Source organism: Natator depressus, chromosome 4, assembly GCF_965152275.1.
Source record: "Natator depressus isolate rNatDep1 chromosome 4, rNatDep2.hap1, whole genome shotgun sequence".
Classification (NCBI taxonomy): Eukaryota; Metazoa; Chordata; order Testudines; family Cheloniidae; genus Natator; species Natator depressus.
In genome coordinates this window covers 9448169-9472145 of record NC_134237.1, presented here as the reverse complement: position 1 = coordinate 9472145, position 23977 = coordinate 9448169, and the positions used below count along the sequence as shown (strand labels likewise).

At 48.2% G+C, this 23977-nt stretch overlaps 1 protein-coding gene across 1 annotated transcript; it reads left to right on the top strand.

Moving 5' to 3' along the window:
* Window positions 1-952: 952 nt before the first annotated feature.
* On the top strand, window positions 953-23674 carry LOC141985720 (transmembrane protease serine 11A-like). Its single transcript, XM_074949905.1, has 9 exons — window positions 953-1052; window positions 2216-2334; window positions 4439-4506; window positions 5913-6076; window positions 9506-9544; window positions 18619-18796; window positions 19244-19509; window positions 20606-20748; window positions 23313-23674. Exons 1-9 carry the CDS (start codon window positions 953-955, stop codon window positions 23472-23474), a joined length of 1239 nt encoding a protein of 412 aa, XP_074806006.1. The 3' UTR covers window positions 23475-23674.
* Window positions 23675-23977: the final 303 nt, after the last annotated feature.

The window sequence follows — 23977 nt, the reverse complement described above, 5'->3', positions numbered from 1 at the left end:
GACTCACGCAGCTACACTCTGAAACCTATAGGCTCTGTGTCCCCCTTTAGACTGATTCGCATCCCTGAGGGCACTAGAAGGGAAGGCAGTTTGGTCTGGCCCCTGAGCAAGGGGGTGAGGCTCCTTTTACCTTCCCAATCTCTTGTGTCCCAACTACAATCTGGCCCTTACGTGAGCAGTATTTGTGGCTGGCGCCTCTGTAGAGACTGAGTGTTCAGCATTCTCCATGGATTGTACCCCCAGAACCTGGATTCTCTCCCAGCCCTAGGATATAGAAGGCAATTATTTTGCTCTCTGGGCACCTCCTGTAATGTCTAACAGCGAGGCCAGAAAGTTCCCGCTACAAGTTCCCTGCTTTAGCTGAGTTTAGCTGAAAGCATTCTGCTGCATCCAGGACTGCCTGATATTCGTTTCAGCTTGGAGGATGGGGTGTCCACAGGTTTGGATAGGACATAAACAGAGAGTGATCGTAGAACAAGGCGAATGTTACAAAGGCTGGGAAACCATACAAAAGCATATTTTTTGTTTTGTTTTTAAATTACTAAAATAGAGACTTGGTGTAGGAAATGAGCATTTCCTGTCTGCCCTTTGGGTCCAGAGTAAGCGCCTTACAGAGTGCATGTCAGCTAGAAAGCTCCTGAAAGGAAAGGTACAGTACGTGCGCCTGGAGCCTCCTTTATGTCTCCTCTGAGTGCAGAAATGCTCAATGCACCGCTGTAGCCATCCTCCTGGCTAAGCACAGTGTTGTTGCTATTCCGTCAGAAGGTGGGGTGTGTGAAGGTAACTGCCCAGATCTCCAGCTCAGGTAAAGCAGCGTAACTCCATTGAAGTCAATGGAGCTGAGCCAATTTACCTGCACAGACAATCTGGCTCAGGGATCATTATTATAGTTATGACAAAGTCTGATTTTTTTTTCTCCCCCCTTCTTAGGCTGACCCAGCTGGACACAAGAATGAAGCTTCTGGAACCATGGAAGGTAGCCCTTATTGTTCTGGCAGTCGTGTTCTTTCTGGCACTAGTCATCGGTTTGCTTGTCTATTTTTTGCTCTTTGGTAAGTGTGACAGTCTTGGTGAATTGTATGTGCTGGGAGTTTACTGTTGTGATCTTTGTGTGTTGTACAAAGGATGGAATTCACCCCAGGGTGTAAGCCCACTTAGGACCTTTTAATCCCATGCTAAGGGTGTAATTAGCACTTTCCTTAAAACACCTCTTAAAAACCAGCCATTTGTCTAAAGTAGGGATTTAAAGTCTCTGTCCATTCTATTTCTGTCTCCTCTGCTGGGGTCCAGGTAGAGCGGTCGATGGACAGTTATCACAGTAAGTCCGAGGTCTACTAGCATCCAGCCACTGGAGGATTATGTTCCTATCTTAGTGCTTTACGTAATGATGTCCCTGGCTGGGTTGTCTTCAAGGACTGAACCTAGGATGTCTGGATCCAAAAGCAAAAGCCCAAGCCCCTACTGCTTCAGCTAAAGGAGCAACATTTAGTTGAAAGGCGATTGCAAATTCATAAACTTTGCACGTGGCCCATCCTGTCGAGGGTGGCAGACAGAGCTGGCTGGGAAAGCCTCCAGTCACTCTGTAGCTCTGGTTCTGTGATGCACAGTGCCTTCTGCTGTCTTGCTTCAGAGTTGGAAATCAATGTAGGCTCGGATGCAATACCCTGGGTCGAATCCGCCCTTTTACCCGTGTGTGGACCAGAGCCTTGCGCAGGAAAGTCCAAGGTGGTGTAGCCAGCTCTATGCTACCTGTACTGCTCCCTCTGGGGATAGGGACATGCCAGAGCAGGGCATGGAGCAGAGGGGAAGGGTTGTGCTGGGATGGAACCGGTATGTGGCTGGTGTGCCTTGTATGCTGCCAATCCCTGGCTGACAGAGTGGTCCCTAAGGGCTCTATTGCAGCTGGCCTACCTTCAAGCAACTTAAAGGCTCCTTCAGGTTAACACTGAAGACAAAAGCAAGTCTCTGGTTGCCCAAGGATTGGAGGAGCTAAAGGTGGCTTAGAGCCCCCTTTGCCCACAGCACTGAGCAGAGCTCAGCTGCAGATCTAGTCCATGTAACTCCACTGACGTGGAATAAGTGAGATTAGAACCAGAAACCCAGAGTCCTGTTCTGCCTGCCTGGGAGCCATGACATCTGCTACCTAGCTCTGCCATGCTACCTATCTCCAAATGGTAACCTAGGCATTGACCGTTCCTTCTCTCTCCCTCTATAGATCAGGATATGTACTTTTACAATGGGACCTTTAAAATCACTAATGTCCAGTACAACCGTGAGTTTGACAAGCACACCTCAAAAGAATACAGAGACCTGAGCACAAGCATCGAGATGCTGGTAAGTCAGAATTGTTCTTTCTCCCCCTGAGAATGTCCCTGAGAGTCCTGGGTTACGTGACTGGAATGAGATGCTGTTCTACTCCAGGCCGTAGTGTCCAGGCTCCATCCAAAGGGAAGGATAGTCTTGGGGGTAAAGAAGAGGGCTAAGAGTCAGGAAATTTGCATTCAGTTCCTGGTTCTGGAATTCACCTGGTGTGTGACCCAAGTCACTCAATTCCTTCATGCCTTAGTTTCCCAGTAGAAGCAATGAGAATGATAATTCCTCCTTCACAGGGTTAATTCATTAAGGCTTATAAAGCAGGCTAAGATAATCCAATAGAAAGGACGGCATTCTGTCTGTCTGAGGCCTTTTTCTGGCCCCATTTCGGTAGTATTTAAGTGCCTCACAATCTTTAATGTGTGTATTCTTACAATAGCTACTACCACTTCGTTTCCAGCAAGCCTGGGACATGCTGGAACAGCACTTTGGGAACTGAGGGCCTGATCCAAAGCCCGTTGAAATCAGTGTGGCTCTTTCCGCTGGCTTCACTGAGTTTTGGCTCAAGCCCAACTCTGGTGCTGTGTGAATACTTAGACAGTGCAGTCCCAATCAGTGTCTCACTATTGAATCTCAGTGCCAGAAACCAGGGGGGCATGAAATGCTAGCCAATTGGCCAAATATGTTCTCCGCAGCTGCTGGGGTGGGTACGCGGTTGAGAATATGGGAACAGAAGCAACACGTGGACGCTCTTCTGTTGAGCGGAAAGCACATAATTTATAGCTCAGGGCAGCCGTCCCCTAACTCACTAACCCCCCGGGGGGGGGGGCCTGATTGATGGGAACACTGCACTCGCTCTCCCCTGTACTCTGTGATGTGTTCGAACGAGGTTAAACTGAGTACAGTGAACCTCGTCAGCTCTGTGAATGGGCTGTGGCTGCACCGTGCCAGTTGGATGGTTCTTTGAAAGCAAGACTCTTAGGTTGGATGAAGGACATTCATCTATGGCAGAGGTGGGCAAACTACAGCCCGCAGGCCACATCTGGCCCCTGGAACCTTCCTGCCCGGCCCCTGAGCTCCTGGCCCGGGAGGCTCACCCCCGGCCCCTCCCCCGCTGCTCCCCCTCCCCCACAGCCTCAGCTCACTGCACCACCGGCGCCATGCTCTGGGCGGCAGCGCAGCTGACCCGGTGCTCTGTGCTGCGCAGGTGGCGTGGTGGGCTCCATCGGCGGCCTGACCCCGTGCTCTGTGCTGCACCGTGGCGTGGCTGGCTCCAGCCGGGCGGCGCGGCTGCCCGTCCTGGCGCTCTGGGCAGCACGGGTCTAGCGCTGCCAGCCATCGGTGCTCCAGGCAGCGCGGTAAGGGGGCAGGGAGCAGGGGGGTTGGATAGAGGGCAGGGGAGTTCGGGGGGGTGTGTGGATAGAGGTCGGGGTGGTCAGAGGGCGGGAAAGAGCGGGGTTGAATGTGGGCAGGGCTCCCGGCGGGGCATTCAGGAAGGAGGGAGGGGTTGGATGGGGCAGCAGGGGGCACACAGGGGCAGTGGTTCCGGGGGCAGTCAGGGGACAGGGAGAAGGGGTGGCTGGATGGGACAGAGGTCCCAGGGGGGCAGTCAGGAATGAGAGGAAGGGTTTGATGGGGCGGGGGTCCGGAGGCTGTGACTGCACCGTGCCAGTTGGATGGTTCTTTGAAAGCAAGACTCTTGGGTCAAATGAAGGACATTCGGGTCCAGGGACGGTGAGGGGACAGGGAGCGGGTGGATGGGGCAGGAGTCCCAGGGGGGCCCGTCAGGGGAGAGCGGGGGTTGGATGGGGCGGGAGTCCCGGGGGGCCTGTCAGGGGGTGAGAAGCAGGGGGGATCGGATAGGGATTGGGGGCCAGGCCACGCCTGGCTGTTTGGGGAGGCACAGCCTCCCCTAACCGGCCCTCCATACCATTTCGGAAATCTGATGTGGCCCTCAGGCCAAAAAGTTTGCCTGCCCCTGATCTATGGGCTTTGATAGAGTTAGGAGCCTGAGCACTGTAGTCTTGTATTCTGGATGCTCTCCAAACAGAATGCCTTAGCTGAGAGTGCGCTGCTGTTACACCCGATTGTATTGTTTCACAAACATTTTCTCTCCTTTTAACAGGTGACCAATACATTTCGAGCCTCCATTTTCAATAAGAAGTACATCAGGTCCCATGTCGTCAACCTGCGGTATGTAAAATGAAATGCCGCTTTCTTCCTCAGCAGGTCTGTTTCCTACTTGAGGTTCGCTCGGATGAACCTTTCTCCCAGTCTGGGGTAGCGGGAGGGCAGGGGAAACACATCCTGTTGCCATCAACCAGGACTTTTCAGCAGCAAGATGCCAGCCTGGAGGCTATTCCACGGCTTGCAGTCGCTGGGGGTATGGCTGCCCCCGCCCGTTCTGCTGTCACTTACCCCTGTGCAAAATGGGTGTGAAAGGCTGCCGTGCTGAGTGTCTGCACAGGGGGCAGGGCAGGGGGAGTCGGAGGAAGGCCCAGTGCCTCTGTCTTTCCCACAACAGTGTCTTTATGTTCACTGACCCCCAAGAAGCCAAGATTGAGCACTTAAGGTATCTGCTTGACCCAAGAGGAGCAGAGAGCTCTAGTGGGACCTGACCCAGTTCCAGGTCTCCAGATTGCTCTGCAAGGTGGCCCAGAGTAACAGGATCTTTCTCTTCTCGATGTCCCAGGAGTGGGTTCAGTGAACCTTATATCAGATGCTCATAAGTGGAGTGGTGCATGCAGTGTGATAGAGCAGTGCAAAAACAAGAAAAGCCCATGCAGGTTTGAATAACCTACCCAGAGGCAGCGTCATGGGAGAGGCAGGCTGCAGACTATGGCTGCTCTATAGCACAGATGACACTATGTGGTACTGGTATGAGTGCTGGGGGAATAGCGTGTCCAGGTGCTTCGTTACCACACAGGTACTGACAATTGGGAGGGAGTTCAGTGCTGAGCTAGAGAAGTGGTGAAGTTTCTGGAGCGGGGTTGGCTTTCAAGGAAAGTAGGAAAGAGTTAAATACATGGAGCTTCATTCAGTGCCGACTAATGGCTGGGGAGCATATCCAGGGCATGGTCACTAAGGAAGGAGGGGAACCACGGAGTGCTGTGGAGCAATGGGTGAAACTTGGAAAGGGTGAATTTAGGCTGTAAGGGAAGTGGTGGAAGTTCCATCCTTCAGCACACTTAATCCAGATGCCTCAGTCAGAGCTGTCGGGCACAAACCTCTTCTGGTTACTGCTCCGTGGTTCCAATGGCCATATGTCACCCTGTGACCATGATCCACATGGTCGTGTGCTGAGCTCACCCTCACCACCACCCTCAGATGTTGCTCTCCTTAACATCATCCTTTGCCCCTGTCTTTTTCTTTGCTCTTGGCAAGATTCCCACTGACCTCCCCAATCACTCTGACAGGATGAGCTCAGTCAAAAACCCCTGCTAGCTGCTTAGATCCTTCCCATCCTCCTGTCTTCTATTGTGTGTCAGTCCCCAGGTAAGGCCCAGAGGACCTAATGAAAACTAAGGCCATGTAGAAAGAGAGGACAAGTAGCAAACATGCTCACTCACCTCGGTCTTTAATGTCATGTCGGTTTGCAGCCCAGACGCCAGCGGAGTGGTGGTAGAGCTTGTGCTGATGTTTGAATTCGCCTCAAATGATAACAGAAAGGCCTTCTCGGAAAGAATCAAGAGCATTTTGCTTAGGCGGCTGCAGACAAACACAGGGGGCTTGGAAATTGACCCCTCGACTTTTAAACTCTCAGGCAAGTTTCTTGAGCTTTCCCTTTTCTCCTTGATTTTGCTGCTCGGGCCATCCCTTTCCTCTGTGCAATGTGATTTGTTTTATAGCACTGATGTGAGTCCCTGCTGTTTCCTTCTTCCTTCTTCCCAAAACAGCCCTGTCACCCTCATCAGCTGACAACCTGGAAGGGTACTATAAAGCTATAACAAGGATACAAACATGGGCCAGATCTCCAGCTGATGCAACTTTACCTTATGCCACTGAAGTCAGTGGGCCAGATTCTAAGTAGACATAAATCAGTGTGACCCCACTGAAGTAAGTGGGTCTAAACTGATTTACAGCAGCAAAAGCTCTGGCTCCAGGTTCCTTTGTTTTCAGAGCATTTTGCTTCTGCTTTGAAATTTTCTAAACCAATGGTGCAGGAAATTCTGGAAGAGCGTTCCTGTTGGTTCACTTTATGTCTCCTGTTTTGCAGCTTCCTTTCTGGACTTGTTTTCCCCCACAGTTAGCCAGAGAATCCAACTCCATATTGAATGAAGGTTGCTTTTGTGTCCTTCGTCTTCTCCCTTCCCAGCCTGCCACAAAGAAAAATGAATTTTGGTGTGGACTCAAATGAATAAAAGGTCACTTCTCCACTCTGTGGTCAGGTGCCCAAATATAAAGCTGTCACACTATTAAAAAGATGCAAAACTAGCAGCATTCCACAAAATGGCCCCTATTTTTCTGTCCTCACTGTTATCATCTGACAGAACTGGGCAAGAAACTGTTTTCTCATCTAATGAATATTTTTTGAGAGTTCAAAACATTTTCCTATCTTGAATCAGGATGAAGAGTCAAACTCAGATTTTGGTAAACAAACAAAAAGAGTTGGATTTGGGTCAATTGAAATATTTGGTTTCAGTTTTGATCTCCCCCCCCTCTTTTTTTAGTCTAATTAGTTTACTTTTTGAAACACTTAATTGGAACCCGAAAACCAGAATTTTTCGTTTTTAGAAAATGTTGAAGCAAAAGCTTTTGACAATTTTGACCCTTTTTTCAAAAGTGTTCACAGTGGGAGAGTTGCCAGAACCGACCCTGTCCCACAAAGCTTTGTTTTTGACAAACTGGCATTTTTCATCTAAAAATATTTCATCAAAAAATTTCCCGCCTGCTTTATTGACAGTCCCCTACTAAATGAGTTTTGTAGCCTAGTTCTTGATCTCAGTGGACCGTAATATTCCCCATGGGGGTCTGATTGATCGCTTATCAGAAGGCAGCAAATGTTGCAGTTGGACCATTTTGTACTCTCTGAGAAGATTCCTTTATTTTAGGGAAAAGCTGGAAAATAGGATTAATCTGAGAAGCTGGTTTTTTAAATACTTTTCAGAGAATATTCTTAAGGCAGATACATTGTGAAGCAGGATCTTCCATTGGTTTTAGAAGTAATGGTGTTATAATTTTGACAGAACAAATGTTTCAGATCTGTCACTTTAAGGATCTCCATTTCCCACTCTTCTTGCTCCCTCTGTTGTGTTGCTGGAGGCTGAGGACACTTCCAAAAAACACATTAGGCTCTTGTCTTGGCATGTGAATCAGGCTGAGCTTTATTTATTCTTTCTTCCTGTGGGGGGGGGGGAAACCGCCCCCTGTTCAGGGTGAATGCCTGGGTGGAAAGAAGAGGTAAATACCTGTGCCATTATGAAGTGCCACCATTCCCCATACTCCCAGCCAGCCCCATGCTTGGAGCCACCCAATCCCTCCGTCCTGTGATAAAGCAACACACATCTAAGCATGTCTCCTCGTAACAGGAATCAAGGGTTTTAGAAGAATACTTTAATCCCTAATGGGCTAGAGTCACCCACCCCACTTCATCACCACATTATTTTAGACTATGCCTTGCAGATAGGTACAGGCCATATGGGTATGTGGAAGCATCAGGAGTAACCATGACAATGCAGGAGCACTGGGTCAGACTCCATGCTTGCTGGATCTTGGGGTTTTCCCAGGCCAAGATGACAGCCAGCCACCATTCTGTTGTAATGGATGGAATGCCTCCAAGGAATGGAGTTGGACCCAGTTAACGTGGTTTCCTCATGGCCCTCCTTGGAAGAGAAGAAGCTTTTGCGTGTGGAGCAGAGAAGCCGGTGACTCCACTGGGCCAGCATGTGAGATTTGCTCCTCCCTCCCCCCCCAATGAGTTGGAGTGTAGTTCTCCATCTCACTGGACAGTAACACTCCCATATGGGTATCTGATTGCTTACAATGAGAATTATGCTCCTTTTATACTGAGAGTTGAGGTGTTGGCAAGGGTGTTTAAATAACTAATTGTGCTGACATGTTGCATGCAACCAGATAAGTTTTTATAATGATCCAGTTACAGGCAATGGTTACTTTTTAAATGGCAACACTGAGACATAATCTGATCAGCTTTATAGCTGTGAAGTACAGTGGCTGTCTTTCAGTTGCTTTTCTTGGTTATCCTGGCCTCAACATAAACAATGTCAGGATAATTACACTAGTCATATTGTGTAACTTGTAGGAACACAGGAATTGCTGCCCTGGATCAGGTCAGGAATCCATCTAGCCCAGTATCGTGTTTCCAACAGTGGCAAATATCAGATGCTCTAGAGGAAGAATTACTGTAACAAAGCATTATGGAATAATCTGCCTGTATGGGAAATTTCCCCTTATGCCAGGCAGTTAATGGTTAGTTAATCTCTTGAATCAGAGGAGATTATGTCCCTTATGTATGTTTCCTATCTAATATACCTCTGCATGGTCTCATTATCCATATAAATGGCTCTAACCCTCTTTGGAATCCTGCTAAACTCCTGGATTCCGTGGTATCATGTGGCAATGAGTTCCACAGATTAATTGTGCATTATATGTGTGTGTGGTGGGGGAATTCTTGTATCAGTTTTAAATTTGCCACCTTTAATGTAATTGATTGCCCTGTTGTTCTAGTATTATGAGGGAGAGCAAACAGGGGTGTCCGTTCATTAGATTGGCATGTAAACTTTCTAGAAGAAAGATCAGTAGCTGATTACAACTTGGATCCAGCAAATGGTGATGTCAGTGACTTCCAGCCTTATCTTGTCTAAACTAATCCATTTAGGGTTTTATACCATGCTTATCCTTACAATGTGTTTGCAGTTGGTTGCATTTACAGGGTTACTTTAGACCAGCACTTACAGACACTCCATCCAAGACCGCTCTTCAAGCCAAGTGACTATCTGAGGGCTTGTACTTGGGGGACCCCACAGTAGCCTAATCAAGTCCCAAATAGACTTACTAACTGCGAAATCCCCACAAATAGTAAGGCATGCTCATTGGTCTCCTATTACAATACTCCCAGCAGCGCTCCAAAACAATCATCACTTATGTCCTGCAAGGACTTTAAGGAAATTCACCCTGACCAACTGGGACAGGAAGTGTGAGCTGTTCTGACTGTCTGCTGTGTGTTTCATTTCAGGGATGAAGAAGGAAAATGGAGAACACCTTTTCAACAACTGTAAGTACAAGCCGTTTATTAATGGTCCTTAGAGACATGTCATGGTGGGGTTCCATGCTTTCTGGGTTTCAGTGATTTCTACATGACGTGTGCTCAGTCTACAAGCAGAAAGGCGATTCTTCTGACTGACTGTGCTATAAAATCTGCAGGTCAGCCTGGCACCCGGAAAGGGGATTACACAGCTGAAATTCAGGTAACAATTCTGTTGAGGATGCATGAGGCAGAAGAGAAATCAGCTCACTTTCTTGTAGCTGGGTTGGCACTGTAGGGCTCGTAGGACTAGGTGCTTGGACAGAGGGGTGATGGGGGGGCCATATAAGTACCTAGGCATTGTCTACATGGGGACTTACCTCCATTTCAGCCACAGGGGATGACCTGTGTTGTTTAGGAAGAAGTAGGGACAAGCTTTCCACGGTGACAAGCTTGTGTCTCCTGGTGGCTGTGGGCTCCTGAGAGGTCTCCCCTAAGAGAAGGCAGGTGACTTTAGTGCTGATGAAAGAGAGAAAGTGTCCTGCTTCTTGCCTCTTGGACACGTAGAAGAGTCAGGAGGCCTTCTTGGTCCTTGCTGCTCCTCCCAGCTGCCATTGCTGCTCTTTCGCCTGGTCGTTTAGATGTGTTAGGGGGTGGCCTTCATGCCAGAATGCTGGCTAGCTCCTTTCCTCTTCTCCTGGGCCTTAGAGGGGGTCTGGAGACATGGCCCTTTGCTCCTCCCAACCTCTGACTGTAGGGCATCCCCAGCATCCACTCAACGGGCCTACCCCCATGCTTAACGTTAAGTGTGAGAGTAAGTCTGTAAGTCTTCCCCTTAATCTCTCTGGACCTCGATTCCCTATAAAATGTGTATAATAACAATACCGTTTGTCTCCCAGTCTGTCTACCTCGTCTGTTTAGACCCTAAGGTCTGTGGGGCAGGGACTCTTTCTGTGTTTGTACAGGGCCTGGCACAATGGGGCCATGATCTCTGCTAAACATAAGCCAAAATTACTCCCTGGCATATATTTTCAGTGCCTCCCAGCCCTAGATCCATTCTTCAGTGTTCCAGTCGAACCGTAGTGTTTAAAAACAGGATCCAAGCACATTCTAGTGTGACAGGATCGGGCCGGATGTCTACAGAAGAGTGATAGAAGGCAGATATATTAGCCCCAGGTTAAGTAGGTCCCTTTTCCCTGGGTAAGGTAACAGGGAAGGTTCCAGAACAATCAGGAACTTTCTGGAAACAATTAAGACAGACAGGCTGATTAGAACACCTGCAGCCAATCAAGAAGCTGCTAGAATCAATTAAAGCAGGCTTACCTAGGGAGGTGGTGGAATCTCCTTCCTTAGAAGTTTTTAAGGTCAGGCTTGACAAAGCCCTGGCTGGGATGATTTAGTTGGGGATTGGTCCTGCTTTGAGCAGGGGGTTGGACTAGATGACCTCCTGAGGTCCCTTCCAACCCTGATATTCTATGATTCTATGATAATCAGGGCACCTGGGTTTAAAAAGGAGCTCACTTCAGTTTGTGGTGTGCGTGTGAGGAGCTGGGAGCAAGAGGCACTAGGAGCTGAGAGCAAGAAGGCGTACTGCTGGAAGACTGAGGGGTACAAGCATTATCGGACACCAGGAGGAAGGTCCTATGGTGAGGATAAAGAAGGTGTTGGGAGGAGGCCATGGGGAAGTAGCCCAGGGAGTTGTAGCTGTCGCACAGCTGTTCCAGGAGGCACTCTAGACAGCTGCATTCCACAGGGCCCTGGGCTGGAACCCGGAGTAGATGGCGGGCCCGGGTTCCCCCCAAACCTCCCAGCTCCTGGTCAGACACAGGAGGAATTGACCTGGACTGTGGGTTCATGAAAACGGCCAAACTGAGGGCTGCCATGAATCTCCGAGGTGAGCAAATCCGCCAATAAGCGCAAGACCCACCAAGGTAGAGGAGGAACTTTGTCACACTAGCCATTAATAATCACACGAGGGACAGGGAGATTGATTTTCTTCTGGCGACAGATGTAACCGATATTATTTGTACCTGCTGACTCAAGAAGTGAAGGATTTATTTGCAGGAATCCCTAGCTAGGAAATGTACGGTATACATTGCATCAATAGGGCCTGATCTAAAACTCACTGAAGTCAACGGAAAGACTTCCACTGACTTTGCATCAAGCCCATAGCCTTTGGACTTGATTGTCTTTATGCCATATTATTATTCAGCATTGTAGTTAGACTATTGGTGCATCTCTTTGTAGTTAGGTGGGGTGTTGCAATTTCAGTAACTATGGTTGAAGTAGTTCCCAGCTGTTCACAATTCATGGACTTAACAGTGTCATTTTTCGCAGTTCTATACTATGTTTTATTCTCCATTGTGCATAGTTACTAGCTCGGGGACTCTGCAGTAATGGAAAAGAATGGACGTACCTGTCATACAGGTTTTCAGGACACAGTGTCTGCAGACAGATCCCATTCGCAGCACCGTGCCTCATGTACGTGCTGGGATGCAGGTCCTGGTCCTGAGCTGTTGAGCTAGCTAACAGATATGGTATGTAAGAGCCGTGATGGCTCATAACTCCCCACCCATCCCAGTGACGGTGGGAGAGTCCTTTGCTCTGCTGCTTTGATTGCTTGGTTCATCCCTCCTCCCTGCTGCCGCCTGGGGAAACGCTCCTCTGTGCTGGAAGCCTGCCACTCTGCTTGTTTGTTCCTAAAACTTTGTTGGGGGGGGGGGGAGAGGAAGTATTTTTGTTTTGCTCAGACAAATATGTGGAGGCGTAGGCCACCTCCTGGTGAGGTGCCATCATGAACACTCCCCTGAGAGGCATGGACCTACCTGCCTGGAGCTATCTGTCCCCACAAGGATCTATCTTTTGCAGAGGTTAGCCTTTGGAGAACATGCCTCTGTCCGGCGATCTAGCTACCATACCGTGCTGCTGTGTGTGACCAAGGTGAGAGCTTTCAAGGTGGCTATCCTACCACTGCTGGATCCATCGCCATCCCTGAAGTGGAGTGGAGGAATCCCCTGTTGCTCCAGCTGCTGGTTCCTCTCGGACTCTGGTCGTGAAGGAGCTCCACTGATTAGCTACAACTGGCTGCAGTAGATGCACGTCCACCTTGCTCCCCACAACAACTCTACCTTGTTTAGTGGTTTGACAATTGGTACCAGCTGGGTCAGTCCACCAGACAGGCATTCCCAGCCCTTGGGACTTGCATGTTCGTGCTGACTGAGGCTGATGACAGCACCACCACAGATGTACTGAGAATTTTCAGCTCCTCCTTGGAGCCTTGGCTTCCGCCCGGCTTTGTATGGCACTGTACTGCCTGGACAGGTTTCATATTCTGACTTCGAGAGCTGTTCCCCATAGAGCTGAGCAAGAAACGGTTTTCCCATCCCATGAAAATGGTGTGGGATTTCCTGTTCTGCACTGGAATGAAACCAAGGCTTCTTGAACCTTTTCAGAAACAAATGAGAGGGGCAGCACCCCAGAATAACCAACAGCCTGGTGGTCCAGGCACTCCCTTGGGATGTGGGTTCAAGACCCTGATCTATATCTGGCAGAGCACAGACTAGAACCCGAGTCACCCACATCCCAGCTGACTGGCCTATTCAGGGGTGCCGGAACTGGGACAGCCAGGGGGGTCATGGCCCCATCACTTTTAAAAGTGGGAAGACATAGCCCTCCCACTTTTTACTGTCGGTAAGGGTGAGGAATGGGAGTAGAGGAGGCAGAAAGGAGTGAGTGGAAGGCGGGATCTTGGGGGAAAGGGTGGGGGCCACAGTCTGGATGCCAGTGCCCCCCAACACACTCTTTTAGGGAGTTTCTGCTGCTCCTGGCTCTAAACATCATGCCCCTGGTTATTCTGGGGTGGTGATTGGGTTCGTGTCTCACACCCATAGAAATTCCATCCTGGACCTGAGACAACACCCTGATGAACGTTTTGGTTTTAACAAATCAGGATTTTCCAAAGGAAAAGAAGTTTCACTGAAAAATTCCCAGCCAGCTCCAGTTCCAAATGCAGACTGGACTGCGCCTCTCCTGAACAGATACGGCTGCCTCGAAAAGGACCAGACAGCTCTGAGATTGGTTCACAAATGTCGACATGGTCTCCTCCCTGTAGGGGGACTTGCCCACAGTTCTGAGTCCCAGGTAGATGCTGATAAGAGCTTCTGGGTACTGAGCACTTCTGCAGATCCAGCCATGAGCATCTGTATATACACCGCTTGCTGGATCTACGCTGCTCACGCTGGCACATCCTAAGGTGTCAGCTAGACCTTATGCGTTGAGATGGCTGGAGGGCCCAAGGCTTTGAAGTCCTGCTTGCCACGGTGCATACCCTGTTGGTGGTTGACACAGCTCCTCCCTGGTTTGTAATTACTGCCAGCAAAGCGCTGAGCATCCCACTTCTCACCCGATATACAACCAGCCTCCAGGAGCAACTGACTGAAGCCTCCGATTGCCCCAGACCCATTCCTGCTCCCGGTGGTAGAGGTGCAGCCCCCAGTGACAGCGGTAGGCCTCGATGTCTTCTTTCAGGCAGAGCACTCTGGTTTCGTGAAGGGCTTTGTGCTCACCCTAGACTGATAATGCATCTCCCTGATGCTAGTGCCGCATATGCTCTCGGTTCCATGAGAACTCTCAGTCAAGCCTTGAGCAGTGACGCCGAGGACAGTGTGACCAACCTCGGCCCCGCCGCCCCAGTTCAGCTTGGGCTGGCAGCTTTTACGTAACCGGTGCTGATGCGTGCTCTGGCGATGTCAGCATTCCACCCTGGGCATTGACCCGCAGCATACCGTACCTGACTGAGGTCTGGGGGACAATGGGAAAGGTGGTGTTCAGGGGGCACACTTAGACATAGAGGATGTGGGACCAAGTATAGTTTCACTGGGGAGGAAGAGAAAGCCAGGCCTTTACACAGGTCACAGAGAAAAGGCTGAGGTCATAGCTTTTATTTGGGGATCACCCAGACCCCTGTTGCTGTTGTGTATTGCAGCAGGGGCTAAAGGCTCTAGTTGAGATCAGGGCCCCAGTGTGTGGGGTGCTGTACAAGCACGGAGTAAGAGGCAGGTCTTTGTCTGTGTCGACACAAGGAGAGAGAGGAAACAGAGGTAAAGTGACTTAGGTCATACAATAGGTAAGTGGCAGAGATGGGACTAGAACCCAGGTCACCTGAACGCTTGTCTAGTTCAGTGCCCCATTCTTTGCACCCCGGTGCCTCTCGGCAAGGCAGGCCTATTGTGGTACTTGGAGATGGGGTCTCAGGTCTGAACCACTGGCTGACGGAGCTCTGGCACCATCTTCATACTGTACAGAGACTGTTGCTGAAAGCGTCTCTGCCCAGGGTTACCTCTGGCTACACAATATGGTGCAAGAGCCTTCTGTTGCCTCAGGCAGGCGTTTCTACTGGCATAAGTTTAAAGGGACAATGTCTGTGAGCAGTGGTTTATTCTGGGGCCTGACTTCACTCCCGTTGAGCAGTACGTGACTCCGCAGTTGGCATAGAGCTCACTAGAGAATGACTTGCAGAGTTAGCTAGCACTCCAGGAGTACAGAAGGCCAAGTCAGGCACTTAGACGTAATCTTTACATCCAGTTACTCAGGACTCCCGATAGGATTTAAACCCAAAGAACATTAAGCATCTAATTTACGTCGCTTTTTGCCTTTTGCTAAGCTTAGGCAATGGAGATAGACTAGTCAGTTTCACTCTTCTTTAGAATTGGGTTCCATTCAATTCCACCATCTGGCTATCCTGTACTAGCACAAGGCTGCAGTACTGAGGTTGCAGACACAGTTTAATAAGAGTTCTTTTGCAATTTCCATTTAAAAAACCATAATGGAAACATTCCTGTTCATTTTACAAAGGCGTGCTCTTATAACACCTGAATTTTAAGCTAAACGTGACCTGACTCGAGCTGGGCAAAACATTTTTGACCGATTTTCGGCATTTTTCAACATTTTCGGCATTTTTCAAAAAATGCCCTTCCCTCCAGCCCCCCCCCCCCTCGTGCTCCCAAATTATTTGTGAATTTGGGTCAACAAATACTTGTGGCTGGGAAAACAATGGGAAAAAAATTCAAAGAAATGTTTCATTTCAGAATGTTGTTTTGTTCTGACTTTTCATCTTGAAATGGCATTTCAAATTCAAATTTGGGCAATTAAGAAAATATGCAAAAAGGGTGAACTCCGTCCACCGGATCTGTGCTGCAGCCAGCTTTTAAATAGCCCTTTGGAGGAAACCTGTCAGTCAGCCAGACGGTCGACCCACAAGGGTTGGCCACATGGCCTCACCACCTCAGAGACTGAGCTTCTGGGCTCATCCCTCCTGCCCCACATCATGAGCTCTGCCTAGCGAGACCAGCTGAGATAGACTCCTGGTCTGAGACTTTCACACTCTTCAGGGACCAGTGCACCTCAGCAAACATTTGCAGTGACCCCAGGCAGCCTTTTCAAAACAGAGTAGGATTTATTAGTCACCTCGAACACAGCACTGGCAAGTCCTTAGGTTAGCACGGAGAAATACAGAGTCCATTCTGGCCAAGCCAACTTTCCACCCAGCAAAGCTGCCAGGGAGTCCTTCTGGCTTGCCATCTCTCTCTGTCAGTCCCGAGTGAGAGCTGCCGTCTCTCTCCCAAAAGCCAACCCTTATCTCAGCCCCATGACACTTCTCTGTCCAGTTCCTGCAGGCCTATGCTGAGTTCCACCTGCCAGGGCGTCCCTTGGATAAGTGTCAATTGCTCAGTTCTTGGGGCTTCTGTTATCTTTGTGAACCCGCCATTGATATGTGTCGGTTTCAGCCAGTCCTTTACCGACCCACTCATTCCACCCCAGACTGTTACATGACATAACACTTTATGTCTCCTGCTTTGCCCCAAGAGCAGCTTTTTAACTCTTGTGTAGCCATTCGGTAGCAATGCAAAGTACAGAGGCAAACTGAGGCATGCATAGGAATCATAAAAATATTTCAGAAAATTCCCACTTTTGTCAGACCTCTTCCCCCCCCAAACCAAAACCAACCCCCCTCCCCCCCAAATCCGCTGAATTGAAACAAAAACTAAAAAAAAAAAGTTTTGAATCGACAAAAACATTTCAGGTCTGTTATTGATTCAAACACATCTTTTGAGTTGATGAAAAATTTTGAAAATATTTTGGTTTTGTTTCTCGAAGTGGATATTTAGTTCAGTCCCCAAATCTAAAAATCAATTATTTGCTCAGTTCTAGACCTGACACAATCTGTTGTACAAAATATACTTTAATAGATCTCTACAAAAATCCATATTTATTACATCCTCCAGACAAATGTTGACCTTACAGGAAATGGGCAATAATAGATGGAGTTTAGCTTATTTTGGTTAAATCCATGTATACAGATTAATCCTACCTGCAATTGTGTTTTACTTCTGGGTTATGATTTAGATAAGTATTTAGTTTTTAAATGTTTTTACTATTCTTTAAGAGATCTTCTCATTATTTATAATAATAATGGTGTTTTTCTTTATGCAGCTAGATGGGAGGATTAATATGTTTATGTAACCCTTCTGCCCGTCAGAGTTGGCAGCAACAAGGGCCGGGTTCAGTATCTAGGGGTTCCATTCCAATAACACAATGCAAAACTGGCTCGAGCTCCCACCCAGTGACCTGGGACAAATATATACCAACCCCGCTGGGCGCCTCCAAGAGGCAATACTTCCCCTCTCACAAGCACAGAGTCTGAGTGTAGCAGAAAGCCTTTTAATAACAGAGAGAAACAATGTGGCATTATGTTGGGGAAACACCACCAACAGGATTCATAACACAACCCATGAGCAAAAAACCCACCCCAAGCAAATTGGGGCATGTCCTTTCCCTTTGGTCCTTGAGTCCAGAAACCCAAAATCACCCGAAGTCCCAAAAGTACAACGACCCAAAAGTCTCTGTCCCTGGTCAGGGCAGCCCCAGAGTTCAAAAGTTTATCTGCAGAGCTTTGCCTCCCAACCTGGGTGGAGATGCGGGTGGGGGGTTAAGGGGCACCTTACGTGGTCGAAAGCTGATTGCCCCACCTCTCCATGGGGCTCCGCTCTGCCAGCCGCCCCCATGAGCTGCTCCAGGCATCCCACAAACTGCTCCGCTCCACCAGCCGCTCTGCTCTGCCAGCCGTCCCACAAACTGCTCCGCAATATATCTTCAGGCTCCCCCACTACTTAACACAACGCTCAGTGATTTCAGCTCTTAGTCAGTTTAGCTCTTTTGTGATTTCAGCTTGTAGTAGGGGAGCCTCAGTGCTGGTGCACCATTAGCCCAAAGTGAATTCAGTTCAGCAGCCTGTAACTAGACTCCTAATAGAATCAAAATTAGCTCTGATATTCCACAGTGGAGAGAGAAGGAAGTGCAATTAGCATGTAAGGCCCTCACCAGGGGGCCTATACCACCAAATATTAATACCTGTCCCCAACCTCTCTCCATTCACTGAGTTTTGGAACCCATGACCCTTGCCTAGCGAGTGCTGCTTAGTTGATGGTGAGTCCCTCTATCATAACAAAAGGTCAAGTACAGTTCCACTGTCCTTGATTCACATAATCAGGATAATAACAGTTTATTTCTGCCCCACTAACAGAGAAACTGGGGCTCCTACAGCAGCCAAAGTGACCATCTAGGCAGGGGTTGTGTGTGCCTATGCAAATGAGATCAGCCCCTGAAGTTCTTTGCCACAACCCACCATAACTCGCCACCAGATGTCAGGGTAGAGCTCATCCTGACTCTGCTTACATCTAGGTACAAGGGGTGGGGTGGTTATTTAAATGGCATAATTATAAATACAATATATTTTGGTTCATTCTTATTTTAAGATTGTTTGTTTGGTTTTTGTTGTCATTATACTTGACTATGTATGTCTTCTGTGTGCCTAATATTGTGTGTGTGTGTGTGAAATCTCACCCTGTGTGACCGTGGTTGAATATCAGTGCAGCTGTGGTGTCACATCTGTTTATCTGAATGCTGTTCATTTGATGACAGCTATGTTATAACTAACAAAATGCAAGCAGCCATTTGTGTTCAGCATGCTGGGAACATACACCAAACAAAAGCCTGTCTTTCTTTCCTGGGGAGCAGTCCAGCTAAGTCGGTCCTTTCTTTGATAGGTTGTGGGATACGAACAAGTAAATCGCTTTCCTACACAAACAGAATAACGGGAGGCATCTCTGCCCAGGTTGGTGAGTGGCCATGGCAGGCTAGTCTTCAGCTGAGCGGTATCCACCGCTGTGGTGCAACGCTGATCAGTAACACGTGGCTTATAACTGCAGCTCACTGCTTTAGAGGGTAAGATCCCAGCTTGGAGAGAGGATGCTGTAAAAGACTGTGCCCTTACAGACACCAATCTGGAATTCTGTGACATTTGGAACCAAAACAGAACCCCTAAATGTATCCAGGTTCTGATCCTTCAGTCTGGCTCTGAGCTGTGCCTGGGAAGAGACCTGAGAGGTGGTGGAAGTCAAAGATGGCTGTATTCTACCTTTCAATTCCGCCCAGCCCTCGGGCTGCTCGGTGTCAATTCAGCCACCAGTGCAAGTTAGAGCAACCTTGGGGCTGTTCTAATTTATACCAGCTGGCAACATCCCTCAGGGGATTGCTGGAGCACAGCAGTGTTCTGGCCAAGCTCTGTGCTTCCCAACACATGTAGCCCTGCATTTGGGTGCCTAACTGGGAGCTGAGCTCTTTGAAAAATTGTCTGTGTATGCCTGTGATCTAATCTTGTATCTCTTTCAGACAACAGAATCCCAGTAGGTGGACGGCTAGCTTTGGAACTGTCATAAGACCTCCACAAAGCAGAAGATCCATCCGCAACATCATCGTTCATGAAAAATACACTGATGCCGTTCAAACCCACAATTATGACATCGCTGTTGTGCAGCTCTCCTCCCCCGTGGAATTTACAAATGTCATACGCATGGTCTGTCTCCCCGAGGAATTTTACGTCTTCCCACATAACACTACCTGCTTCGTCACGGGATGGGGCGCTTTACAGAATGAAGGTGAGTGTCTCCTCAAAGAGCCCTCCCATGACGTTATGTTTTTAGTTCATTTTCAGTTTGTTATGCAAGTGAACATGGTTTCTTATCTGATTAGTCTGGTGGCTAATTAGCCATTGGCACAGCTTACCAAAGGAAGTGGGACATTCATTCTGACACAAAGGTTTTAAATCGGGATTGGATATCTTTCTAAACGAGACACCCCCGCTCGACCAGCAGCTGTTGGGCTCAAAGAATAATTCTTTCCACTGCAGGAGTCACTGGGTGAAGTTTTACAGGAGGTCAGACCAGGTGATCAGAATGGTCCCGTCCGACCTTCAAATCAATTCCCAGGCTGAGCATCTGTGTGTTATATACAGGTTGGCTCAGTTCATTGTATTCGGCATTTTCTAGGACATGGCAGAGCTGCAAGCCACTAGTGCAAGGACGAGAAAAGAGTCCCCCGTTGCTGTTTATGCCATTAGCAAGGCTAAGCACATTTCATTCATGCATTCAGTCACCAGCTTCCTTTCTGTCCCATTGCCTTTGTTTATACATCTGGCATCGGCTTGGTGTTATCTAGCTTCCAGAACCTTTAAATTTGCCCTAGAAGTTCTCTTCACTTAATCACTGAGCACATGCTTAACTTTAAGACAGATTGACATCAGTGGGACTTAACGCTAAACCTTAAGAGCATTGTTGAATTGGAGCCTATACCTATATTAGACTTTCGCTGTAATCATGGATTGTCCAAAACCATATTCTCATTGGGGCTTTCTGATCTCACAGACATGTATTAACTCCCCACAGTGCACAGCTGGGACCTCGGCACCAGAAATCCCTGTGTCCATTATATTAGAGGGGTGAGGTCAAAAAATGAATGGGGTGGGGGACTTGGATTAAGGCACCCTGTGGGGATGGATGCTGAAGAGGCAGCTGGGTTTGGGGCAAGTGAGAGGCCGAAGGAGGATAAACTGTTCTCTTCCCAAAGTGTCAACCTGGCCACTTCCTTTAGGCGCTGAAATGGAAGCTGAGCATTTGTTGGTTCCTCCTGCTCCCCCCCAGACCTTGGCTTGTAGAACCCATTTGTAAATTCTAAATCCTTTCTTTCCCATTTTAGGTTCAAGCATTAATAATCTCCGGCAAGCGGAAGTGAAGATCATAGACACGAACATTTGCAATAGAGCAGAAGTGTACAATGGGGCCATTGCACCTGGGATGGTGTGTGCTGGATACTTGGAGGGGGAAATAGATGCTTGCCAGGTAGGTCTAATATCAATGCGGAGAACTGATCAGCGTGAGAACTGCAGACAGATACTTTCCTGCGCCTGGTGGTCTCTGAACATACACATTTTAACAGACTACACCGGCGTCCAGCTCAGAGTTTTGATTTACAGAGCTCCTGTGGGAGCTGGGGAGGGAAGGGGTAGTCTATTACAATCCACAACTTCAGAGCACATTACTTATATCTGCACCAAAGAGACCCATGATAGCAGATTGCTATTTTTGGAGATTGTAAAAATCCAGGGATGATGCAAAGAAAGAAATAGGAGACTATAAGGGGGTGGAGCAGGGACGTGCTCAAGAGGGGGCAAGCAGCCCCCCCCACCCCCGGTAATCATTGGGGGCACAGAACTTCTCCGGCCCCAGGGCCACGGAGGCAGGGAAGATTGAGCTCTGGCCGGGGCTGGGGCAGGGTGGAGGGAGGGAAGATCGGGCAGAGGGGTGGAGGGGGGAGCAAGCTTCTGTGCTTGTATATATATATACATAAGAGAGAGTATATACATGAGGGTGTGATAGGTATAAAGGTTTCACCAACATATGTTTGAGGTGGACACACAATGACATTGACCATCTTCTCAATAAATGCAGTGAAGGTTGATTTCTACTGAGGCTGTTTAATGCCTTTCTCACAATCGACAGCGGCATCTCCGTTTCCTGTGGGTCTGAGTAACATTGAGGATCATCGTCCCCTGCACATTCCAGTTTGCAGTGCAGTGTACTCTGTGATTGGGTAGATGCACCAATGCTGGATTGGCTGCAGCTGTTAGGAGGGCAGCTTAGAACAGGATTTTCAAATGCATTTAGTGCTGGCCTAGCTCTGCACCCCTGGAGTCCAGGAGAATATTCCCATTGGCGCCAGCAGGAGCAGAGCTAGGCCAGGGCTGAGTGCATTTGAAAATCCCATCCTCCATTTTTAGTATTGGGCTGACAGTGGTACCCAGGAGTTCCAGTTAAGATCAGGCCCCCTCATTTTGCCAGGCGCTAGAGAAACCCATTCAACGATAGGGGCCAAACCGTAAAGAGCTTGCGATCTAAAACACGTATTTTAAGTTTGTAATTACATGAATAAATACTGGCATTCACTTGCGGATTCTGGGGCTAGCCCATTATATAAGATTGGCTGATCTGACCACTGGTATATTGGGAACCAATGAATTAATTCCTGTCCCCCTGGCAGGTGATCAATTTGGAGTGTGGGCGTAATTTACCTTTATTAAAGCATGCATGGAAACAGGTGTTATTGCTGGGCATAGAATTACCCAGTCCTTTGATAATTCCAGCTACAGTAGTTGACCTTCTAAGACCTTCTGCAGCAGTGAATTTCCACAGGCTAGCTGACTGGTTTGAGAGGACTTATTTCATTTATCCTAAATGGATTCACTTTGGCTAGTTATGATAATGACAAAAATATTTACCCTGTTTAATTGTCAAAAGGCTCATAAACATTAATTGAATCTTCACAGTGCTCCTGTAGGCTAGGTCAGTATGAATTCGTACACCTCTTTTACAGATGGGGAAACCAATGAAGAGGAAAAGGGCCATCAGGTCAAGATTTTCAAACCTCAGTGCCTACGTTTAGGTTCCTAAAGCCTTATTTAGACACTTAAGTAGTTGATTTGATGTTCAAAAGTGCTGAGTCCCCAACAGCTCCTTCTGAAGTCAAGAGTAGCTGCTGTGTGCTAGGAACGTCTGAAAATCACGTCACCTATTGAACGACTTCAGTAAGGATACAGGAGCTTGAATTTAGGCTGCTATTTTTGAAAATGTTGGCCCTAAATCGGTATTTAGGCATCTACGTAAAAGTAGATGGATTCACAGAGGGCACGAGACCATCTGGTTTGCTACATTAAGGAGCTCTGGGTGCTTAGCACTTCTGAAAAACGGGTCTCTTCCATTTCGGTGCCTAAGGTAGGAGACTAACTCTGTGTTGCTAGATTTGAAAATGTTGGGCTAAGTGAATGACATAGTCCATTTCAAAGCTGGGATTTTAACTGACTCCTAAAAGGCACGTGTTAGTGGCTAGGAATAGGGTAATATCCCTTAAAATAGTTTGTGAGCCCTCCGGTGGAGCTCACTGTATTACATGATTTAGAAGCCAATAGAACTGGGCCAGAGCAGCCGCATGTATATGTAGCCAAGGCTTGCACGTTGTGTGTATTCAATCTACGTAATTATCTGGGCCCCGGTTTGCCTGTATGGTTTCTTCATTTACTGTTGTGTAAAGATAAAATGACACCACACTATTGGAGTAAGTCTCCCGCCAAAGGATGAAAGAATATACAGCTCCTCTGCTCACCTTGCATATACTGAGAGGGGAAGATACAGCTTCTATCAGCGAAGTTGGTAGAAAAAGTCCTTCAGGAATACCAGAAATAACTTACCCACCAGCCAGCAGCCTGTGACCTTATTCTCAAGTGTGATGTTACTTATGTAGTAAACGAATTTGAACAATTGGCTTTAAGATTTGCTTTAATATTTAAATAAATCCCCATGCTTTGCTCTCAGTTCCTTCCTGCTGAATTCCACCTTTCTCTCCCCTGTAGGGTGACTCTGGTGGCCCTCTGGTCACTGAAGATAGAAGAGGAGTCTGGTTCCTTGTTGGAATAGTGAGCTGGGGAGACGAATGTGCTAAAAAAAATAAACCTGGCGTCTACACACGAGTGACTTACTATCGGGATTGGATCGCCGCAAAAACTGGCCTCTGAAGGAGTCACAAGTGGGTTAAACTGCACAGGCTGGGTACACAAGCCAGGAACTCCAAAACACTCTTTACCAGTCTATGCTTCATTTACTGTCCAAAGCAAGCGCCGGCTTAGCTTGTGGTGACATTCCTACCACTCAGTGACTCGTCTCTGAACTGAATTGCTCTGGCCTGTCGAAGGAGAGGAACAGACTCAATCAAACTTGCACAAGGAGCACAAACTGCTGACTGATTTACCACTTAGGAAAGTGTATCTACTGCTTCCAGGAAAGGCAGGTTATTCTGCATCCTCAGCCCAGGACTGAGAATAACCCTGCTTTCCACCCTCTGTGCTACACACCTCCTGCTGGGATCAGATGACTTGGCCATGGTTTTCCCAGCTGAGCAAAACGCCCCCTTGGTTGGAGCCCATCGGCGCAAATCGTCAGTCACCTGGACAGGTTGTGATTGATCCACAGCATTTCCCTCCAGTTGCCGAGTGCCTGGCCTCCTGCATTACTCCACCAC